Source organism: Drosophila busckii, chromosome 2L (genome assembly GCF_011750605.1).
Source record: "Drosophila busckii strain San Diego stock center, stock number 13000-0081.31 chromosome 2L, ASM1175060v1, whole genome shotgun sequence".
NCBI classification, from domain to species: Eukaryota; Metazoa; Arthropoda; class Insecta; order Diptera; family Drosophilidae; genus Drosophila; species Drosophila busckii.
The window spans coordinates 6,440,845-6,463,476 of NC_046604.1; the positions used below are offsets into that span (position 1 = coordinate 6,440,845).

Below are 22,632 nucleotides of genomic sequence, written 5' to 3' on the forward strand. Positions count from 1 at the left end.
GCAACCAAAATGAGATTTTTTGTTGTGTAAATTAAACTTGATATTGATAAATTTACACCCTTAACGGAATTTATAACAATAAAAACACATAAATAGCTGAAGCAGTAAAAAGTACATTAATTAAATTGTAATAAAATACAATTAAATTATAAATATTAAAAGCAAGCTAAAATTTATATTTTTTATATAGAAAAAAAATGTTGTTAACATTAACTTAATTACAACAATGCATTAACTATAAAAGCAACTGCAAAAAATGAACGTAAAAAAAGTGACAAATTAATTGAAGCGAAACTCAATTAAATATTCAAAAACAAAGGGCAATACATTTGAAGCTGACAGCATGTTGGCCCGTTGCGTTAGTTACCAAGGCTCTTGCGATAACATCAATGGCATTCTGACGCGCGACTATGCAAAGGTTTGTATGACAAAAGAGTGAGCAGAGAGGTACTAACTAACTAATGGACTATGAATTCGATTAAATCGATGCAAAAAGTGTGTACGATGCTTTCAATATTTTACACAATTTGCATCGACGCACTGCGTACTGGCCACGGGCTCTGTTTGCTGAACAAGCCCAACGAGGTGAGTGCAAACACACACACACACACATAAACTGAGAGTTAGTTAGAGCAGCTGTTATTTATAAAGCGAACAGCGAGTGGAACTACTAAGCTTTAGTCGCATTGTTATTTCAGTTACAGTTGCCTTTGCTGCTGCTGTTGTTTGGTTGTGGCAAAGGCTAAACAAAGCCAAGCAAAATACAACAGCAGCAGCAGCAGTAGTTGAAGCTGCAGTCATTGTTGCCTTTGTGGGTGCCCCAGGCAGCAGCAGCAGCAGCAGCAGCAGCAGCATATTTGCGGCATCGGCTTAACTTGTTTCCAGTTGCTATTGCCATGGCCATGGCCATTGCCATTGCCATAGCTAACTGTAAATGACAGTTGCAGCTTGCCTTTGCCTTGCTGCCCAGTTATTTTGCAGAGACAAGTTTTCACTTTATTCCATCTACCAAGTCCAAAGCTAAAATCCGCCAGGCTAAAGTCCAAACGCGCGCACAGCCTGAGCCTAAAAACCTCTGCTGCTGCTGCTGCTGCTGCTGCTGCCAAAGCAATAACAACTACAATAATAATAGCAACAGCAGTCAAACAGTTGGATCAAAGAAAAAAAAGAAAACGCATTGCATAAGCAACAAGCGCAGCGTAGACTAAATGGCAACCCCCCCCAGTCAGTCGGTTGCTGGGCATAAAGATAGACAAACAGCACTGGAGCTGGAGCCAACTAACAAAAGTACAATGCAAGCTATTTTTATTGCCAAGCAAGGCGTATAGAAAATGTGTCGCATGCATACGACGCATGTTGGAGATAGAAATGGAAATAGAAATAGAAAGGGAATTAGCAAAGGATGTGCCGGGGCGTTATAATAAAAACTGTGCAAGGATGTGGCTAACGATGTGTATGTACAAAAGACAAAAGGCTTACAAACTGTAAGAATATCTCAAGTTTCTCTTTAGACTACCGCAGACCATAATTTACTTAGAGTTATTATATTTAATAATGAAATATTTGCCTTGGACATAAATGTGATTAAAGTTTTTTGAGACAAGCCATTGCTAAAAGCTAAAATTTAAACAACCAGCTGGCTAAGATTTCAATTTAAAGCAGCACGCATAAAGTTTGGCGCTGCAAAACTTTTCATACACTTTCTCTATGGAGTGGGGAGCTAAAAATTTTCAAAATATTTATAAAGCTGCTTTGGAAATAGGAGAGCCCACATAACAAATTTGATTGCTGCAATTTTTATAGTCTCTGAGTTTTTGTTGCTCATACAGACGGACAAATAGATGAGCAGACGGCTATGGCTATATCGACTCTATTTGCCTTGCTGATCAAGAATATATACATATACTTTATGGTGTCTGCCACGCCTTCTTCTGCTACATACATTTGCACAACTTTAAGTTCTCCTTTCCTTTTTTTTTATACAATTGCAATTTAAATTTCAACTAAACACGAATTTCATTTAATTTTCCAAAGATTTGCTGCACATGTTACTTCAATAAAATCCCCCAGACTAATTCCTCTCCCCTCTCCAACTGCTCCAAGCACAAAAGTCTTAATACAATAATCATCTTATAAAAATTACCCACAGCATATTTGCCTTTCTTGCTTGCTGGACAAATATATTCGCACAGCTTTTCTTAACGACTTACAGACATAACGTATACTAAATGGCTTGAGTTTAATTTGCTTGCCAATGAAATTTGCTTATCCTTTCGTCCGGCTCTGCAAATATACATGTGGCAGCATATGTTGCATGCCACTGTGCGTCCGTCTGTTTCGTCCGTAGATTTTTGCTACTAATGATTTCCTGATAACCCAAGCCCAAGGGCGACTTCCTCAATGTCTGTTTTGCGGGCACTGCAAACTGCAATTTGTGCAACATGAGCGCAGCTGCCTGATGAGGACAAAGTGTTTCAAAAGTGTGCTTTACCAAGTTTTCTTAATTACTGCCATGTGAAATGGCTATTAAATGTGTGTTTAATAGTTTAGTCTAACAATTTATTTAAATGTTTTTTGCAGATTTATACAGACTGGGCCAACTATTATTTGGAGCGTGCCAAATCGAAACGAAAGGTCACTGATCTTTCGGCAGATTGTCGCGATGGTCTGCTCCTGGCTGAGGTCATTGAGGCGGTTACCAGCTTTAAGGTTCCCGATCTCGTGAAGAAACCCAAGAGTCAACAGCAAATGGTAAGTTTACAAAAATGTAATATTTTTTATATAATATAAAATATTAAGGGCTGCGATAGAAATATTCTTGAATTTTTTTGTGTTGGATTCAAATACTTGCAGAACGCGTAAACTTTGATTTATTCTGAAATAATTATCATTAGTTAAAAAATATTTGAAGAAATTTGTGGGGCAAACAGTCAGCTCAAAAAATGAAAATCTAGCATTTAAAGAGTGGAATACAAATTTTCGAATCGAATCATATTTCGTTTATGTTTTGATTTATTCTGACAAAATTATCATAATTCGGGATAGAATTCAAAAAAAAATTCCTTATAAAATATTAAGCAGTAAACGAAGTAAGTTCGAATCACTTGTAAGCTTTGATTTTAATTCAAGGACTTCAATATTATAACCGTTAAAATAATAGTTAATAATAGTTAAAATATCTTTGAAGAATTCTGTGGAGTAAAAAATTCAAATATTTAAATAAATACATTTTCTAGAGTTTAAAGAGTAGAATGCAAATTTTCAAATCGAATCCAATTTTCGTGCAAGTTTTGAATTATTCTGACAAATTTATTATAATTCAGGAAAGAATAAAAAGAAAATTCTTAATAAATTATTAGGCGGTAAGAATTTAATTCTAGGCTACAATTAAAATAAATAAATAAATTTTGAAATAATTATCAAAGTTCAAGGAATTTAATGTAATAACCGCTTAGTTAAATCGAATCAAATTTTCGTTTGTGTTTGATATATTCTGAACAAATAAGGAAATAATTAAAAGAAAATACCTAATATAATATTGAGGAGTAAGCGAAATAAGTTCGAATCTCTTGTAAGCTTTGATTTACTTTGAAATAATTCAATGACTACTTGAAGATCATTGCTGCTCTTCATGTCTGAGAACAAGAACTCTTATAATGTTACAACAACTTAACAATTTGCTGTACTCTTCCTCTCTTTGTTACCTAACTTTGCATAAATTGCCGCAACTTTAGAGCACTCTGGTTAACAAAATGCTCAAACATGCTAAAAGCAGCGCTGCAGCTGTAGTAAGACTTAATTAATTAAAGTTTTACATCTAGTTACACGTAATTGAAAGGATTCCTCATTTGCAGCCTTTCAACTTAACCTGCAACCGCACACACCAACACCAACGCTACACACACCCACAACCAAGCCTATTGTTTTTATAGCCACCACGACGAGCTGGCAGAGCAAAAGTTCCAACCATTTATACACGTGGCAACGTTTGGAGTTCTTGAATTTTCAGCAGCACGCAAAACGCATGAGTCACTGGCAAATGCGTTAATTGTTTTGTGCCTTTTTCGTTGCTGTGCCTTCAACACAAAGTCAAATAAAAGCAAACTGGCAAATGCGCCCCAAAGTTGCGTTAAACGTGAAAATATTTTTCACATTTTTCTATGTGGAAAATGCAAGGCAGCGCTAGATTTTCATGTCTATGTCTGTGGGTTTGTCATTACGTCGGTTTTCGTGCATTTGAATAGTACGTCATGCCGCCGAGTCGAGTCGAGTGACTAACTGACTGACTGACTGTTTGTATACGCCCAGTTTTATATTTTTTTTCGCTGCCGCCGTACCACATGGCGTATGACAAACTTTGAGCACGTTGCACGCTTTTGGGGCGTCTGCAAATGATTTCCGCCGCGCTAAGCATTTGCCACCTGCCACGTTGATTCGATTTGTGTGCATGATGATGGCTTAGCTCAGTTTTTTTTTATTTTTTTGTGCTGCTGCTGCTGCAGTTCATTGCATTTATAAAATTAAAATTAAAAACTTTTGGCGCAGCTGTTGAGAATTTTGTCGCCGTCTTAGCCAAAGCGCCTTTTTAAATTAATGCTGTGCTTGCATTCGCCTATTTGCTTCAATTCTTTTTTCTCTCCTTTACGTCTGCTACGTGCGCAGCGTTTTAAGCGTCTAAATAAACAACGCACAGCAGTAGACTATTGATTTATATATAAAGAGAGAGAGTCTCCTGGGCGGGGCTGGGGCTGGGACTGACTCGAGCCTAGTTAGGCGCACAAACAAAAGACGCCACTTGGCATATTTTTGCTGTTTGGTTTCTTTTTTTTATTTTTTATTGTCTGCCGTATTTGCGGGCAAGTTCATTGCCGAGTTGCCATGAAATAAAAATTTATTTCAACTTTGTCAGTGCATAGACACAATTTTTTGTTCATTTTTGGGGAACCAACGCTTTGCATATTAAATAGCTAAAAAGAGAGAGAGCGAGATACAGTGCGAGAATCTTTTGAGAAAATGATAAGCTCAGCTAAACGTGCATTGTGGCACGTGCTGCATTCCCCACCCCACACCCCCACACACACACAAAAATTCTAACAAATTGGCAGTATGTGTGTGCGCAGCAGTGGGCGTGGCAACGCCCCTTTCGCGTTGACGTATGTGACATGGGCGCCAAATTGAGTTAGTTGCAGCGCATTGCATTTTAGCCAAACTTGCCTCGCAGCTCGGTCTGGGGCTGGAGCTGGGGCTGGGGTCCGGGGCCTGATGCTTGATGACTGCCACTCCAAGCTCCAAACTCAATTTGGCAAAGGCTGCGGATGAATTTTGCACCCAAAATTAGTTGGTAGCATGCGAAATGTTTTTGTACAAATTTTCGAAGCTACTATAGAGCGCACACTGTTGTTTGTGTGTGTGCTGGAGGCTTTATAAATATTTGTTAGGCAGCTAAAAACGCATTGTGAAAATATGTGAAGCCAGCGAAAATGTTGTTGCGCTATAAATTAATTTTTAGCATTTTTTAGCAGTTGAAGAGCAAAAAGAAGTTTGCTCGTTAAAAGTTAAAGCGTTTGAATGTGCAATTCAATTAATCTACAGCTTATAATAATGCTAGTATAAATTTAGTTTTATTTATAATTAACTTTTTGCCTTATAGCAAACTTAATCTAATATGCAGAAAGTAACTATCGTAGTATCATTTATTTGACTATCCATAAAAATTAAATACTTACTCTAAATTCATATATAACAATTTAACAATACATGATTTTGGACTTCAGAATGATGTGTTAATTATATTGCGATTAAAACTTTAAACAAACTATTAAGTAAACTTTTTTCTATACTAATTTTTCCAAAAAAATTTCAATTAATATGCTTCCAATTTCAATTACTTTATAGAAATGAATTTAAAGCTTCTTATAATTGCATTAAAAGTTAAACAAGCTTAAGATTAAGTCAACTTCATTTAATCTTATTACAATTCGATGAAAAGTTAAACTAGCTTAAGATTAAGTCAACTTCATTTAAAACCCAATTTTCGATTGCTTTTGATTACTAATCAAAGCTCATACATTTTGCAATATAAAAATTAATTCACAGCTTATTACAATTCGATTAAAAGTTAAGATTAAGTGAACCTTTCTCCAATTGCTTTCAATTAATATTCAATGGACTCATTTGCCTTTCGCATAGTTTTGCTTTATGCTGCTCTGACTTCCATTACTTGTCCTTAGCTTTTTGTTGCTGGTTTCATTTTCAAATTAGTTTGCTCGCCTTGTTTTTTGGCCTGGCTCATAACAATGCTTTTAGCTGCTGCTGCTGCTGCTGGCGCTGCTCGCGTTTTCCATATCAGCGCAAACAAACAAAGGCATTTGGAAAATTTGCCACCATCGCTTGCATTTTTTTCTGCTGCTTTTTCCATTTGCAGCTTCGTCTATTGTTTCTTTACATTTTCAGTTTGCTCAGTTTTTCATATTTGCATGCCAGAGCGAAATGAAAAATCAACGCGTTAGCCAAGACACAAACCATTGCCTAGACTGCTGCCGCCGCTCAACAAATAAATTCAATAAAAACAAATAACACGAATTGCTGTGCGTTCTGTTGAGTGTAGACTAAAGTAAATTTTATCAACTTTTAAATCAAATATTAAACTTTTTTTTTTACTCTTAGTTTTCGTTTTCTTAGCTTGGCGCGTGTTTCAGACCAAAAACTTTGTAATAAACTTTTCTTCAGCTGAAGAAAAACTTCGTTTCTTTTTTTTTTGCTACGTTGGCGAATGCAAACTTTACATGCACTTTTTTTTGCGTCCCCTTAAAACACGTACTGCAATTTTTTACCACTTTGGTTTGGCTCGCAACGTTTTTCTAATGAGTGACGACGACGACGATGAGGACAAAGCTAGAGCATTGAGCTTGCAACGTAGTCAAATGTGGGGCTTGCAGCTGTGCAACTCGTGTGGTCGGCCAGCCAACAAACATTGTGGCCAGAGAGGGAGGGAAAGAGAAAAACTGCAACTCTTGAAAAATCAGCGAAACGTAAAAGTGTTCAAAGTCAACTTTGACGGGCAGCCCTTGCTTGAAACAATTCAAACGACAAATTAAAGAGCAGTTAGGGAGCTTTAAGAGCAGCTTTAGGGAAAAGAGTTAGGAATGGAGAACTACATACAACGAGTTTTAGCAGAAATTAATTTAAAGAAAATTTAAAGTTAATTAAAACTGTACTCAATAATTTGCCACAATGAATGAACTCAACTACACAGTTGTCTTTATTATTTAATTGCAATAAATGTTAAATTAAAGCTTACACTTCTTCTTGCTAAAATAATTTGAACAAGGCAAAATGAAGTAAATAATATGGAACAAAATTTTCTTTATTATTTATTTTTAATAAATTCTAAATTAGATTTATAAAGCTTATACTTCTTTTTCACTCACAAGTCTGCAGCCCTGAATAAAGCAAAACGAAAAATCGAAATTAAAGGCTCACATAAAATTGTGGACTTGAACTAAATAATATTTAACATAAATTTTTTATTATTTATTCTTAATAAATTCTTAATTAAATTCTTCCAATTGCTCTGAAAAAAATGCAATTTAATAGCTTAATGACAATTTAAGCCTTAAACAAATGAAATAAACAATATTCTAGACGAATCTCTTTATTATTTATTTTTAATAAATTTAAAATTCAATTCTAAAGCTTCTTCACCCACACGTCTGCAGCCCTGGTTAAAGCAGTTGCTCTGACAAAAGACCAAAACTCCACCTGTAAACTTTACATACAAATTTTTGCAAATGCTACTAATTTGATTTACCAGCTCCGCACTTGAACACAGAGCAAAAGCTACAGAAGCGAAAGCTAAAAGGCAACACATAGCAAAAGGTGCACACAGCAGCAAGCATTACATATATATATGTATAAAGCTTCGAATGTAGCTGTAGATTTTTCCAATCAAATATGCAAATTGCAGATACACATGCGAGTATTTCTTTAGATTTAAAAGAAAAATGAAATTAAACTAAGCTCTTGAGCTGCCTGATAATATATAAATGTATGTATATATATTTAATTGCCAGTCTTTTGGGCGCACGCTACGTATACGCAATATTTGAGCTATTGTTAGTGCAGTTGTAACTGCGTCTGCTTTACAATTCTTCTGTAACAGACAAATTTGCTCGGATAAGGGCAATTGCTATATTTTATTTGTGCTTTTGGTTGTTGTTGCCAGAGTTAAATAAACAAAAAATGCATGTGCATGTGATGCCTTTTTGTTTGTTGATTATTGTATTTTCCAAAAAACAAACAAAGAGAAATCACTCTATAGATTACAAGGCATACACAAGTCAATTATTATGTAATTAAAGTAAAACAATAGCTCGATTATATGCACTTGACTGCTTTACACATACAACTTTATGGCTTTTGTTTAAGCGCACGACACACAACTTTGATGTGGAAGGTGTAGAGAGGGGAGTAGCGGCGTAGACTGATTGTCTCAGTTGTATTTAAAGCTTAAATGAAGACTTGTGACTTTTAGACATTTTCAATGTTTGGCAAGTGCAAAATATTGCAATTTAGCAAGCAAAATAAAGCTAGAGTAAATAAATAATTCAGAGCTGCATAGCTGGAACTTAAATTAAAAATAAAACAAAATTTATAGCAATAAGTTTGAAGGCATAGAAGTTTAGTTATTTATTGAATTTTGCATTGTTACTTTAATTTTATTTAATTTAATGTTCAATATGGACATCGAACGATGAAGAGAAAAGGATTACAAAAAATATTTAAAATTAAATTTAAATTTAAAAATTATTTAAAATTATGTTTTTGTTCTTAGATTTAATAAACTAAAAAATTTGGAGTGTTAAACAGACCTAATATTCGTTGGGGAAACCCAATCAGGTCTGGGTTAGTGTTAATTATTAAATTGAGTAGTTAACTAGTTAGATTATTTTCAATTAATTTTTAAATAAGACATGTGTTTTTCTTTATTTTAATATATTTTATTTGTAGTCTTTATTGCTTGTTACAAAATTGTTAAAACCAATTTTCAAACTATAAATTGTTCTCTTACTTTTTGGTTTGGCCAACCAACCCGTACATATCTTTCATCTTCTAACTTAAACTGCAAACACAATTTCGTTTACATTTACCTTTATCTTTTGCATAGTCTACTGTTATCCAGAATGCATCGCTTTAATCTATTTATATGCAGACAATCTGTGCAGAGAGCTTTGCCTCTCTCACAGTTTATTTCAATTGGTTCCCAAGGATGCAGGTTGTAAGCGCAAATGCATAAAATATCACACAATAGTAGCTCACAGCCCAGCCCGGCCCAGCCACTCCCCCTTTAGACGCTTACGCTCAGGATTTTAGCTTGTCAGCCATTTGCAATGTTCGATGTATGTTTGTAGCAGCTGACGTTGGTTTTATCTAAAATGAAATCTGCTTAGGTAGCAAGGCAGCCAGCCAGCCAGCCAGCCAGCTTGCCACTCAGCATATGCAACATTTACAGTTAAAACTACACCTCAACTCGCTCTCTCTCTGTCTCTCTCTTCACCCCTACTGCTCGAACTGTTTGTTGCTTCGGTCCAGTTGCGGCATCTGGCCCACATAGAAGTTCATTAATGCAACAGTTTACTTGCAGCTATTTTTACAACAATTTTTAGCCTTACCATAGAACGTGTTTGTATCTTTGCTACAGTTTTTATCTTTTACTCAGCGTATCTGTGTGTGTGTGTTTTGCTTTTTTAATTGTGCAAACAATGCATAGTTTTTATGGCAACATTAAAGTTTGTTAGAGCCGCAACCACCAGCCAGGCAGGCCACAAGTGGAACGTAGCTTTGTTGTATACATTTCAATTGCTTAAATTTAGTCGATTTCCACTTGCGCAATGCACAGAGAACAACTGAAACAAAAGAAAGGCAGCAAAAAATGTTGCAATTGTGGGTAAAAGAAGAAAAACTTTTGTAACCACAAATCAGGCGGTAAAAACTTTTCTGTTCGGCCTTTTGCACGTGCAGCGGCGCCCATAAATTCCAGGCAGGCACAAATTAAGTCGTGGGTGTGCATTGGGGCAACCAATCAATGACTGTGCATAAATTAAGCGACAGCACGTGAAAGTTTATCAAACGTTCAAATACAGTTCCAATTTTTAGCTCATCATTAGTATCAAAAGTAACGTATTTTCAAATTTTAAAAAGGTCAAATGCATTAATGAATCTTTTGGTTTTAATTCAGCAGCAGCAGCTGCTTCTTGTTGTTGTTGTTGCGGTCGCTTTGGTTGCGCTGCTGCACTCTACTCTATGAGTTTTGTTAATCATACGCAACGTATGCCAGACAAACATCGTGCTAATGTTCAAAATTGCAAAACAAACTAAACAACAACAATTTTTGGCTTTTATTAGTGTTTTGGGGTTTCGCGGTTGAGCATTGAGCAATACAGATGCGCTTAATAGAGCAGTTCAGTGATTAGAAATTCAATTAAAGTTTAAAATATATCAAGTGATATACAAATGTTTGTAGAATTTAATGCAGCAGTTCATGTTCAATAATTAAGTTCGAAGCGCATATTATAAGAAGTGGAATTTAAAGTAAAAATGCAACAGCTTGTTGACTAATTTTAAATCTAAAACACACTATCGAATTAAATTAAAATAAAGTTGACTAAGAAAGGAAGCATTTTTTAAAACTAAATTTAAATACTTTTTCTTTAAATTTAAAACAATTTAGTCAGTGTTGAGCATTCAATTTATTGTGTAATTTTAACAAGTGGAATTTAGGTTAATACTGAATGATTCAAATAATTTTTTTGAATTCCTTTGAGTTTATTTTAAAAATCTCCATGTAATAATTACACATTAATTTGTTAAATTTTCATTATGTATATTTTTGAGTAATCTAATATAAATTTTAAATAATCATTATTTATAGTTATGTAATTATTCTTTTTTTTTTTTGCTTAACATTGTATTATTAATTTTAAAAAGCTTATACTTGTTGCTTAACTCCAAAGTCAATAAGTTTTGAAAAACTCTTGGCTATGTTTACACTTTTCTAATTATCAATAATCGCGACTTGCTTCCGACATCCTTTGCCAAGTGTAGCTGCTAAACAAACATTTCTGTAGTCTAGCTCTCCAACTGTTTTGTTGTGTTTGTTTGTTGGTCAGCGCCTGGCTGCGCATTCGTCAAAGTTTCGCCAAAGCTTTCTAATTACAAATGTAAATCCCCAGATAAAGCTTGTATGTGTATGTGTGTGTGTGTGTGTATGTTTCTGTGTGTGAGTTTGGAAAGTGGTTTGCTGTAGGGCTAGTCAACAATAATTGTCAATGGCGGACACTGCTGCTCTGTGTAGCGAGGAGGATTTAACTGCAGATAACTAGCTCTAGCTCGGAACGTGAATTAGAGTCATGTCTCCATGTTGGGAACTTGTCGCCTGCAGTGCGGTCTGTACGTTTATTTTGGTTTTCGCTTGTTTTGAGGTTTGTTTTTCAACAACACAGAGCACGCAGCCAAGGCGAAGCGGAAGTGCAGTGAAGCATTTCAATTGACAGGCTAAGCTGCTAATCTTTGGACAGCAGCCAGAACTAAAATGTGTTGAAATTTATTTCTATTTTAGAGTCTGCGCACAGTTGCCAAGATTCACGCACTTAATTAGACACGGCGCAGATCATTCCCCAAAAGCAAAAACAGAAAAAAAAAAACAAAAAATAAAACTCTTTAATTGCAGCTGCCAGCACCGGCAGCACTCGCAGTCAGTCGAATCTTCAAACGCGCCACACGCCACATCGACCTCATTTTGTTGCTGCTACCGCTGCCGCTGCTAAATTTAGACACTCGCATCCAACTCTTTTAATTTTTCTTCTTTACCACTTACATGATTTCTTTAGACTTACACTTGTGCCTCGGCACAGGTTTGACCCACGGCCGACACATTTCGTAGTCAGATTTATGTTCGTCATCATTTGGGCCACAAACTTTATGGCAACACACTGAAGGCCACAGAGCAAAAGTTCAATGCAATTTATCATTGCGTCGTTGCCACAATTGTTTGCTGTACATTCAGGCACAAGATCGCGATCAGCGCATGTTGCTTTGAAATTCTCTGTGCTGTGCCCCTCATGAGTTAAAACTCATGCAATTGACATAATTTACTGTTGAGGGGATACAATAAATTTTTTAGCAAAGCCGCACTGCAGTGGCAAATAAATCTAAATTAAATCTGGATTATTGTAAAGGATGTGTGCTCATAAATAGTTCTTTCTGTGTCACGAGTTGCCAAGAACACATTACAAAACTAATAAAGGCTCAAATATTATATTTTTAATTTGACAAAACATTCCACAATAATAATTTAACTTTCTTCAAGCTTGACACAAAATAGGCACACCTCATAAAATACATCAAAAATAGATAGAAATAAATAGCAAATAGAAAAAGTAATATTATGCTCATTAACTAAGAATAAAATAGCAATAAAATTTTATTCTATAATTCCATTTAACTAAATATAGAGTAAACAAGTTTCATTTATGCCGCACACGCAAATTTGCAGTGATATTTGTTTTACTTTCCTAGACAATCAGATACAATCGTGATCATGGCCATAAACGTGTGCGACTCTCCGCGCTCTCGTATTGAATATGAAAATGATGATGATGTTATTATCGTTATAGGCAATGTTTTGCTTATCTTTAATTGCCTTTTGACTGTTATGTTGAACTTGCCCATAAATCAAGCACATAAGAACGACTACAAAACTTGGCCTACTTTAATGCCAGCAGCAGCAGCAGCAGCAGCTCTCAGTCTTCATCCTTTTGTATGCATCAATTGCACGTTTTTGCAATTAAAATTTATGAAACTATTGAACTCGCCAATTTGGATTTTTTAATGAATGAATAATTAATAGCGGCTCAGCCGGCGCAGTTTATTGAGCCAGGTTGTCAGTGTCTTCACTCAGTTTTGGCAAAAGCAAGAAATTGCAATAAAACTGAGCGAGAGAGCGAGCGAGAGTAGACAATGATCCATCAAGATGCTGTGGAGGCGGCCGACGGCCGTTGCGGCTGGGAATGTTGCTCCCTGATGACTTATTGAAAATTCCATTTAAAAATTGTTTACTCATTGTGCGCAGAGAACGACACAGCAGCAGACACAAACACAAACGCACCCACACACCCACAATTATACGATCAACTGTCAGAGGCGCACAAACGAAAATCGAAAAAAAGAAATTGTTTGTCTCTCAGTTTGGGGCCCCACAGCAGCAGCAGCAGCAGAAGCGAAGCCATAAGCAAAACAAAACAAAGTAAATATCGAAAACAAAGCGCAAAAGCAAAAGACAATATTGAAAGATGTGTATATGATAAAAACAGATTAGCTCAACTCAATCAATTTAACCGTAAAGCAAGCAACATGTCGCTTAGCAACACTTGTTGCCGCAACATGTGCTTAGCAACATGCGAAATGTTGCGCAGCTACGTTTAGTGTTGCCGTTGCGTTAGCTAGAAAAAAGCTAAGAGATATTTATAAATTAGCTGCAGCTCGCTAGTAATTTATTTATTTTATTTAATTTTGACTGCTTTAAGAATTTAAATATTATTTATAATAAAACGAAAATAAATATGGCGAAAATACGAAAAAAATAAGTTCTACGGTTAAAGAAAATAATCAAATTTTGACAAATATTATTTATGTTTATTCAAGCAATTTTTTAATAATTATTACTAATATTATTATTGTTAAACAAAAGCGCTTATCCCAAGATCACGCTACATTTAAAGCTACTTCAAAGCATTTCCCAGCTGAACAACACAAACCTGTTTTTTATTTTGCCGGCAACTCCCCCGCCAGCAGCAGCAGCAGCAGCAACAACAACAACAGAAACAGTGGCAGCAGCTGAGCGGCTGTGAATAAGCAGAAAAACAGCTGTGTATCTTACGATCGTTTTTATTTTGTATCTTTGTCTTTACGCTTCATTCGGAACCAACTGTTGCCGCGTTCGGTTGTTGGTTGGTGCTGGGGCCCGATATTGTTGTCTTTCGATATTGATTAGAAGCAAAGAACTTTACGTAAATTATTGCTATTGGGCGCGAAAGACGCTAGACCATTTGGCCACAATAAATTGATGGCTAATTAAAAGCAGCTGATGGCAAATTAATGTGTGTGTTAAAAATAACATAAAATTCAATTAGAATACGAAATTCTGTGACTTCATGCTAATTTACAAAAAGCAAAAAAAAAAAAGTGAAATATCAAATTGTTTATTTAATTGTGCGCGTTGATTGTTTTAAATGTTTCGCTAAATTCAAACACAACACATGAGCCCAATTAAAGTTTTGTTGAAAAGTGTGCACGTAACATTGCCTCGCTCCAATTGTTAAAATTTAATTACGCTCATTTTTTTGTCGTCGCATTTGAGAGTAAACACTTAAGCGGCCTCGCAAGCGGGTCAAGCAGGCAAAGCAGCTCAAGTAGCCATAGCTCATCCAACACACGCAATCGCAACTGGACTGGCGTGAGCTTGAGAAAAAGGTAAATGAAAATGTTTGACCCATTCAACAAAAACAAGATGTTTATCAATTTTCAACTAAAATGCTTGGAAATTAACATTAAATCAACATAAACAATGTGAGTAGTCATAAAAACTGCAGACGCACGCCACAAGCGATGGGACCCACAGCTAATTATCATGACAGCAACTGTCAAAAGAGTAGGCGTGACTGCCACGCCTACAAGCGCTACCTAACGCACGCACTCACCCGCTCGCTCTCTCTTTCTTTCTATGCATGTCCTGCTTCTATTTACGACTTTGATGACTTTCACTGCTGTTCTTTAACAGATTCGTAGGCAGCAGCAGCAGCAGAGCCAGATCCCCTTTTTTCTTTTTGGTTGTCAGCTACCTTTTGCCTTTGCCTTTGGCCACACATTTCACCTACATGCTGGCAACAACAACAACAACAACAACAACAACATAACTTGGCCTTTTGTGGCAGGCGTGTGCGGCCAAAATAAGTACGTGCCCATATTTCAGTCAAAAAAGAGGCACAGCTGTGCCACAAGCAGCGCCGTAGTGCAAGAGGGGGTGGGTTGCTAATAACCTAAATGGAACTTAAGTACTAATCAGCATTAGTTGAGGATTATATGCCAAAAATAAATATATCTTACTCTCTCTTTTATGTAAAATCTATTTCTCGACAAATAATATATTTTATTAAATTTAATACATAAAATATGAAAGTAATTATTCTTTTTAAATCAAATAATAAATGTATTTAATTTACAATATTATTTATGTTGCACTTACTAAGCAAAAATATTTTATATGCGTATGTTCTGATCTTCAAAAAAAATACTAAAATAAAATAGCTAATAATTTATAATTCATTTATAATTCGATTATTATCGTTAGTTAGAATAATACTATTAGAACCCACTGCTTGGCTTATCTGCTCTCATATTTATACCTTTTCATACGTTTCCATTTCATTGCATTGTGCCCAGCATATTACCTAGTTTATTGACGCTTTTGACTATTGTTAGCCTTTATGGCCCGAGCCCTGGACTAAGACGTTAACAATAAAATATACATGCTATGGCACAAATTATATAATTATGCTTGTATTAGTATTATTATTACTGATGGGCCCCGCACATATTACACGCTATTGGGCTATTGAGCCATTGTTAACAGCGTCTTGTCAAATTTTCAATCAACTTTTGCCGCATGGCCTAGCCCATGCCACTTGTGTGGCTGCCTGCCACATGCTGAGCCACAAAGTCAATGTCGGTCGCACAGTTAGCAGAGCTTAGTTGGTAGTTGGGATTGGAGCTGGAGCTTGGCCAGCTGCCAAAAGGCGTTTTAATGAGCTTTTATTTATCAATGACAAGCGTGCAGCGTTAGCCAAAGCGTTTGCCGATTCATCATTCGCAGTCTTAGTCAAGCAAATTGAGCAGCAAATGCTGCTCGACGGCAGCCGCCGCCGCAGTTAACTGTCAAAGAGCTAAGCTGTTTATTAATTTAACAAGATTTTGTCAGTCGGGCTACAAGTCACATTAAATTTAATTTCTGGCTAATACGAACAAAGCCAGCATTAGGCACGTTTCGGGCTTCCTCCAAAATAAAGCAACAGCAACTTCCACTTCCACTGCCTGGACGCTTGTAATGTTGCATATGTGGTCGAGGCTTCAGCTTCAGCTTCGGGTGCTGCATGCAGCTGTCAGCTGTTGGCTGCTGGCTAGACAGAATTAGGCTTTTTGTCTAGCCAGATAAGCGTTGAAAGCGGCAGCAGCAGCGGCAGCGGCAACAACAATGACTGTTGCAACGGTTTTTGGACTTTGGCCCCGAGCTGCCACTGCTGCTGGCTTTGATGATGAGTCACGAATTCGAGTGCATAAAATGTGATGTGTGTGAATGTGACTGTGTGTGTGTGTGCTTAGGCCTCAACATGTGGCATGAGTAAACTCTGTAGAAGGTTACAGCAAAGCAAACATTGTTGCATTATAAACAAAACTGTCAACGAATTTTGCCATGTGTCTGTTTACTGCAACGCTCTCAAGTATATTCATTATAAATATTATGGCAAAATCAAAACAGCTGTTGGTTTTACGCTAGAAAGCTTAAGCTTTCAGTTGAATGTAACTTTGAGTCTTGAATTTAATGGCATTAAATTCTATTAAATTAATTTAAAAGCTGCAGTTTTGTTTGTGGAGAATTTCAATTGTAAGAAAACGCGATTAGTACTCAAATTTGAGGTCCACGTTCTGCTTTCAAAGCTTTGTAGCTACTTTCAAAGTAAACACACACGTGTAGCTTTGTTTATAATCAATAATTTAATTTAATGTTAGGAACACGTTGCAATTTCAACTTATAGTAAGCTACAAACTCAAAACTTCTTCGCTTCTTCCAAACTCTTCTGACTCACTTAGCATAACATAACATTAACTGTAACTTAACATAATCTTATAGTTTAATGCAATATTATTCTATGAACTTTAAATTATAGCCAACACTGCATATTACTTGAAATTATTTGTCTAAAATTTCTAAAACTATCTCAAGCTTTCACGAGCTGCAAAACTTTTCAGCTTGTGCCCAAAAAAGTTCAACAACTATTTAGCACTTGAGACCTGTCATAACTGTTTTGCACCACCCAACGCCACCCACAACTGCTAATTAAGCTCATAGTCTAGCCCTACTAATTGGCCCTACAAAGAATTTATGGCTTTGAAAATACTTTCGACACCTTCTTGGCTTCGAATGCCAAAAACAACAAATAATTGGGCACAATTGAGTTAAGCATTGAAAATGTCATTTGCAAATTGGACAAATGTGTTGCGGAAGTTGTTAGTGCGCCTTACAGTTAGCAAATAGACAAGGCTGGCGACACTAAAGCCAAAAAGACATGCTAACTATGCAAGACACAAAAGCTACAAATTCGTTTAACTGTAGTTTTTGCCATTTGTCGTGCACAAAATCGATTTGCAAAAGTTTTTTTCTTTTATGTTTGTCAGGCGGTAAATTTGACCGAATTGTTGCCTTTTGGAATTTTATGTGCAACTAAAATTGATGAATGTGTTGCGCTATTTAGCAAAGGGCCTAATGCTTGGCTAAGTTAGTGCTTGAAGTTTAAGTCGCAAGTCTTAGACTAGATTGTTAGCGTGACTAAGCTTTAAGGCAACGTATTTTTATTAATTAATAATAAACTGCTTTTAATTTGGCAAAGCTAATATTTCATTTGGGAACATTAGACGTTGCTTATATTATTATAAGAAAAATTTAAAAAAAAAATGTGTATCTTATTATAAATTAAAAAGTCAGTAATGCAATTAGTTTAGTTTATGTATGTTTGGCTAAAAGCGGTTGCTACTTTATATTTAACTCAAACTAATAGTAAAAAAATAATAAGAGTTTAATTTTAATTACATAAAAGTAAGTAAGCTAATTAATTAGGAAAATATATTATCTTAGCTTGTTTTAAGCTCAGCTTAACTCTTTTTATTATACTATTATCTAACTCTAAAGTCAGCAATAACTTTTATTACTATTATGCTTAATTTATTTTTAATGTAACGGTTTTATTTGTTTTATTTTTAAGTCGCAGCTAATAGGCTTTAAATATCTTGCTTCAAATTTAGATTAATATCGCTTTTAAGTACTTTGACAACTTATCGTTGATTTATGCTCATCCATACCTTGAAAAGCTTTTGATTTGCTGTGCTGTTAATTTCTTGAGAAAACGAAAATTTATAATTAACTGACAGCAGCAGCGCTGTTGCTTCTCTTTCTTTTTTGGGTCTTTCTGCCCGCTCCGCCCAATCAATTTATCAGCTTGTCGGTCTTTCTGTCCGTCCGTCTGTCTGGCCATTTCAAGCTGTAAGCGGCACGCGCGCTGCGCTGTCGACCGCATTAAAACTAAATAAATTCATCAAGAATTTTATTTTGTTGAAGACAAAAGGTGTTTGGAACTTTGCCGAACCGAACCGGTTGGGCCAACAAAGTTTGAGTGACTGACTGTGAGTCAGTTGAGCTGCACTTGAAGCTCTCAGTGCATCGGTCAGCTTTTAGCCAAAAGCGCAGCTCAAGGTCAGTGGCGAGCGCAGTTTATTTGCGGTTTGCAAATATGTTTACCCGATTCTCAACTTAGCGTAAGCTTTGTTTACGGCTCTTGTGGCGCATCAATAAAGCGGCGGCTGGACCTCACACCAAGAGTGCCACATAAAGAACGGAAATGGGCGCTACAAATTAGCGCAACGCTGAAAAATCTCTTTGTGGTCCACTCTGGTGCTGGAGCTGGGACTGGCTCTGGGTCTGGGTCTGGGGCAGTGTGTGAAACAGTTTTCGGTGCGGTTTTGGGTTTTTAGTTTTGCGGTTTCCGTGTGGCCGCTAACAATTTCTTACAAAAGTAAACAAATTATTTGATTTCAGTTTTTGTTTGTGTGTGTGCGCCGCCTGCGGTTTTGGCTTGTTAGGGTGGATGCCGGCGAACTTCACTCAAAATAAAGTTGCGCGCGAGCCCCGAAGCCCTGAAATATTTTGCTTAAAGTTTTTCGGTGGGCGAAGTTTTTCATATTAATTATATGGCGGTTATTGGCATTTAATAATAACTAGGAAGACATAAATTGTAGCATAGATGGGCACACAGTAGCAAACGCGAAGCAACAAACTGATAAGGCGGCATAAATAAAAGCAAAATATAAAGGGAAAGTCCCTTTAGAAACTTTGAATGTTGCTAAAAAATGGCAACAAATTTCTTTCTTTATGTAAAATTGGAGATTTTGTGCTTGAGAATTTATGAATCTTTTAACTAATAATTAATCATTTAATTGCAAAAAATGTTGTAAGCGTTATGCAAAGATAGTAGCAGAACTTTAAGAATGAAAAAAATTAACTCGGTCTGGATGTTTGAGCAACTGATGATCAGCAATTAAAAGAGCTACAGCAATTTATATCCAAACAAAATCGCTTTTATTTTATTTATTATTATTTCGCCCATAAATCGTAAAATAAAAACGATTTACGTTCACAATATTTAACGGAAAAATCTTTAGCATGTTCTCAATCAAAAATTTTAAAGAGATCAGATAAGTAACTTAGCTATAATTCATTATTATATTAGAGTTGATAGATAAACTTAAAGTTTTTATACGTAAATATATTTTATAGTTTTTGTGATACAGTAAAATTCAATTTATTGTTTCTTTTTTGCCAAAAATCTCTTGGGGAAAACAAGGCTTATCCTATATTATATTTTATTTTTGTTTTATATTTTCATAACACGCGCAATACTTTGGCAAGCAAGGGAATAATAAAGTTGATAAAGCAATAAATTTGTCCATGAATACCATTTAAATGCTTGACAATACAACACGACACGAGTTTATTTCATTATTTTGTTCGTGCAGCATAGCTGAGTCAAAGTGTATATAAAAGTTGGTTGCGCCCACTTGTTAATTCTTAAGCTGTTACTTATATCTTTGTATAATGTTTACAAAATTATGTTTGGAATTCAATTAAGCTATGTGGTTAACAATTTTGGGAGCTGGCTTGGCTGAACATCATCTTTGCTCCCTACTGTATATATTTTTAAAATAATAATATCATATTACCTTAACCTTCCAACAGTAGCTAATTAGTCTTGAAATCGAATAAGGCGCTTTGCAACTAAATGCGAATCCAATTCAAAGCCCGCACATGCTTCTGTGCTTAGCAACGCGTTGAAATTAGCCTAAGCAACTGAAGTGAAGTGAAGTCAAGAAGGCCACTCAAATTATATTTTATGATTTCCTGTCAATCTTAATGAATGTCTCTAACTGCTCTACATATGTATATGAACGAATGTTGCTCTCGAGACGTAATAACCATAACAACAGCCAACTGATTTGTCGAGCAATGAAGCATAGCTAATTGCAAAGCACTCGCAACAAAACTTGTTGACTGCTAATGAAGTCATAAGCAAAAAAAAAAAGAAAAGAAAAGCGAACAATAGGGCGCCTCTTTAGCGAATGCTTAAGGTATTTCCAGCGGGCCCAGAACCCAACCCTACAAGCTGCCAACAAGTTGCAGACAAAGTTACAGGCGCAGTCGCAATGGCAATGGGCAATGGCAACTGTTGCACACACATAATTCATACAAATTTTTCAACGCCTTTGCCTTAAGATTTATGGCAAGCCAAATGCGTGACTGCCCCACGGTTGTTGCAACTTGTGAGTGTGTTGCACGCATGCGCCTCAAACGACTTTCTTCCTTGTTAATTTCACGCGAATTGGCCATTCCCAGTTTGCCATTCCCATTCCCATTCCCACAATTCCTCATGCACCTCATTGATGTTAAATGTGTTCAATCAATATTTTGATTACACGCTATTCATTCTTAATGTGATCTCGCATGTGTTGCCAAAGCAAATTAGCCATATTAATCAGCAAATAATAAACAAGACAGCGAAAGCAGCAAAGAGAGAATGTCCAAGAGATTAACTAACATTTCGCACAGATTAAAGCAAGCAGCTAAACATTTTTTTCTTATCTGCAAACAATTCGCAACAATCTAGAATTTATAGTTGCAAATTAAGCAAATAGAATGGGTTAATTTTTGGCATCTGTTAAGCTTTTAACCTACTTTAAAGTCATTAGCTTAATATTACTTTTTTTGCTCAGCTAATTTCGTTTAAACCAGCATAAATTGAATATTAATTCTTTGAGTAATTTGGAGAGTTTAAAGAACATTTTGCTGGCTTTATATTAATTTTCTTTAACATTTAGCAACATTTTATCTGCTAAATAAATTTCAAACTATTAAAATCAGCTCAAAGCCTTGGCAAACAAAATTTTTTTGCTCTAAGTTAGAAAGTTACTTTTGTTGGATAATTAGGGTCGACGAAATTCTAATCCGAAAGAATTATATGTCAAACTATTCGAAGAGTCAACTTCATACCTCCAATTTAATACGTAATTAAAACTTACTTCCAGATCTTAGTACATATTAAACTCTTTGCAAATATTACTAACAATTCTTGAAAATATTTGTATACGAATTATTTCTATATCTTAAATAATATCGTATTAAAAAAATTGTGTATAAAAATACTATTAACTATTATTACTATGTATTTATGCAAAAGGCCAAAAATGATTAATGGATTATCTTTATTATAAATTAAATCAGTTGCATCAGCATAATTTTTCAAAGTTTACTTAGCGTTAGTTGAATAATCGTCTAAAATGAGTTAAGTTTTAAATTTGACAAAATATTGCCGCCTACTTAGCCGAAGAACTACGCAGTAATTTTCAACTATTATGATTTACGAAGCTTACGTAATCCTCCGGTAAATCAGTTCTTGCTCACTTTTAATTCAGCACACATTAAATTAATTGTTTAGCATGGCGCAAGCTCGAAACGTCGAGCTGTGTGACTTGCATTGCAAAAAGTTTGAAGCAGGCTGCTCAGTTGGTCAATCGTCCACTCAATCAGCTCAAGTGCTGTTGGGTCTGCAGTCTTTGGACTGCTGTCTCCTTTACTCACTTGAGAGAAGAGAAGAGAGTGTTGCGCTCTGCTCTGCACTTGAGTGTTAATGCTTTTGTTGTTGTTCCTGTTGTTGTTACTTTGCTTATACTGATTGCTCAATGGTCACTTAGACTGACTCTCATTCATTAAATGCTATTGACAGGAAAGACAGCAAGGGGGGGGGGGCGAGCGAGCTTGGTTAGCAGCAGGGGTTGGTCATTTTTTTTTTCACTCTCTTTTGCAGTTGCAATCTGTGCAACGTGTCTTATCTTTAATCGCTTTGGCTTGCTTTTTATTGTCAGCCACTTTGGTTCGCATTGTCCGGTTGCAATTTTATGCTGCTTTTTTTTTTTTTTTGGTACGTGAGCATTTCGCTTGTGATTGAAGAGGCGCGAGCTTGCGACTTGCAACGGAAATGTCAAGCAGCCACAGCATGAAAAGCGAGACATAAATCTCAATCATGCGCTTGTTGATAATGATGAAGTATTTGCTGCTATGATAATCAAGTTGATGACGCAGCTGACTTGCCACACCACCCACATGCAACATGCAACATGCAACTTGGCAGCTGCTGCTGCTGCAGCTGTGTGCATCTCAAATACTTTGTGCTTGTTGTGCATTTTAATTTGTTACTT

General features: G+C 35.9%; 1 protein-coding gene across 1 annotated transcript in view; it reads left to right on the forward strand.

Moving 5' to 3' along the window:
* Positions 1 to 343: 343 nt before the first annotated feature.
* The window catches only part of LOC108607674 (protein sickie), a 119,232-nt gene continuing 96,943 nt past the window's right edge, over positions 344 to 22,632 (forward strand). The window contains 2 exon segments of the mRNA XM_033294079.1: positions 344 to 418; positions 2,581 to 2,751. Coding sequence (XP_033149970.1) covers positions 344 to 418; positions 2,581 to 2,751 — 246 coding nt within the window.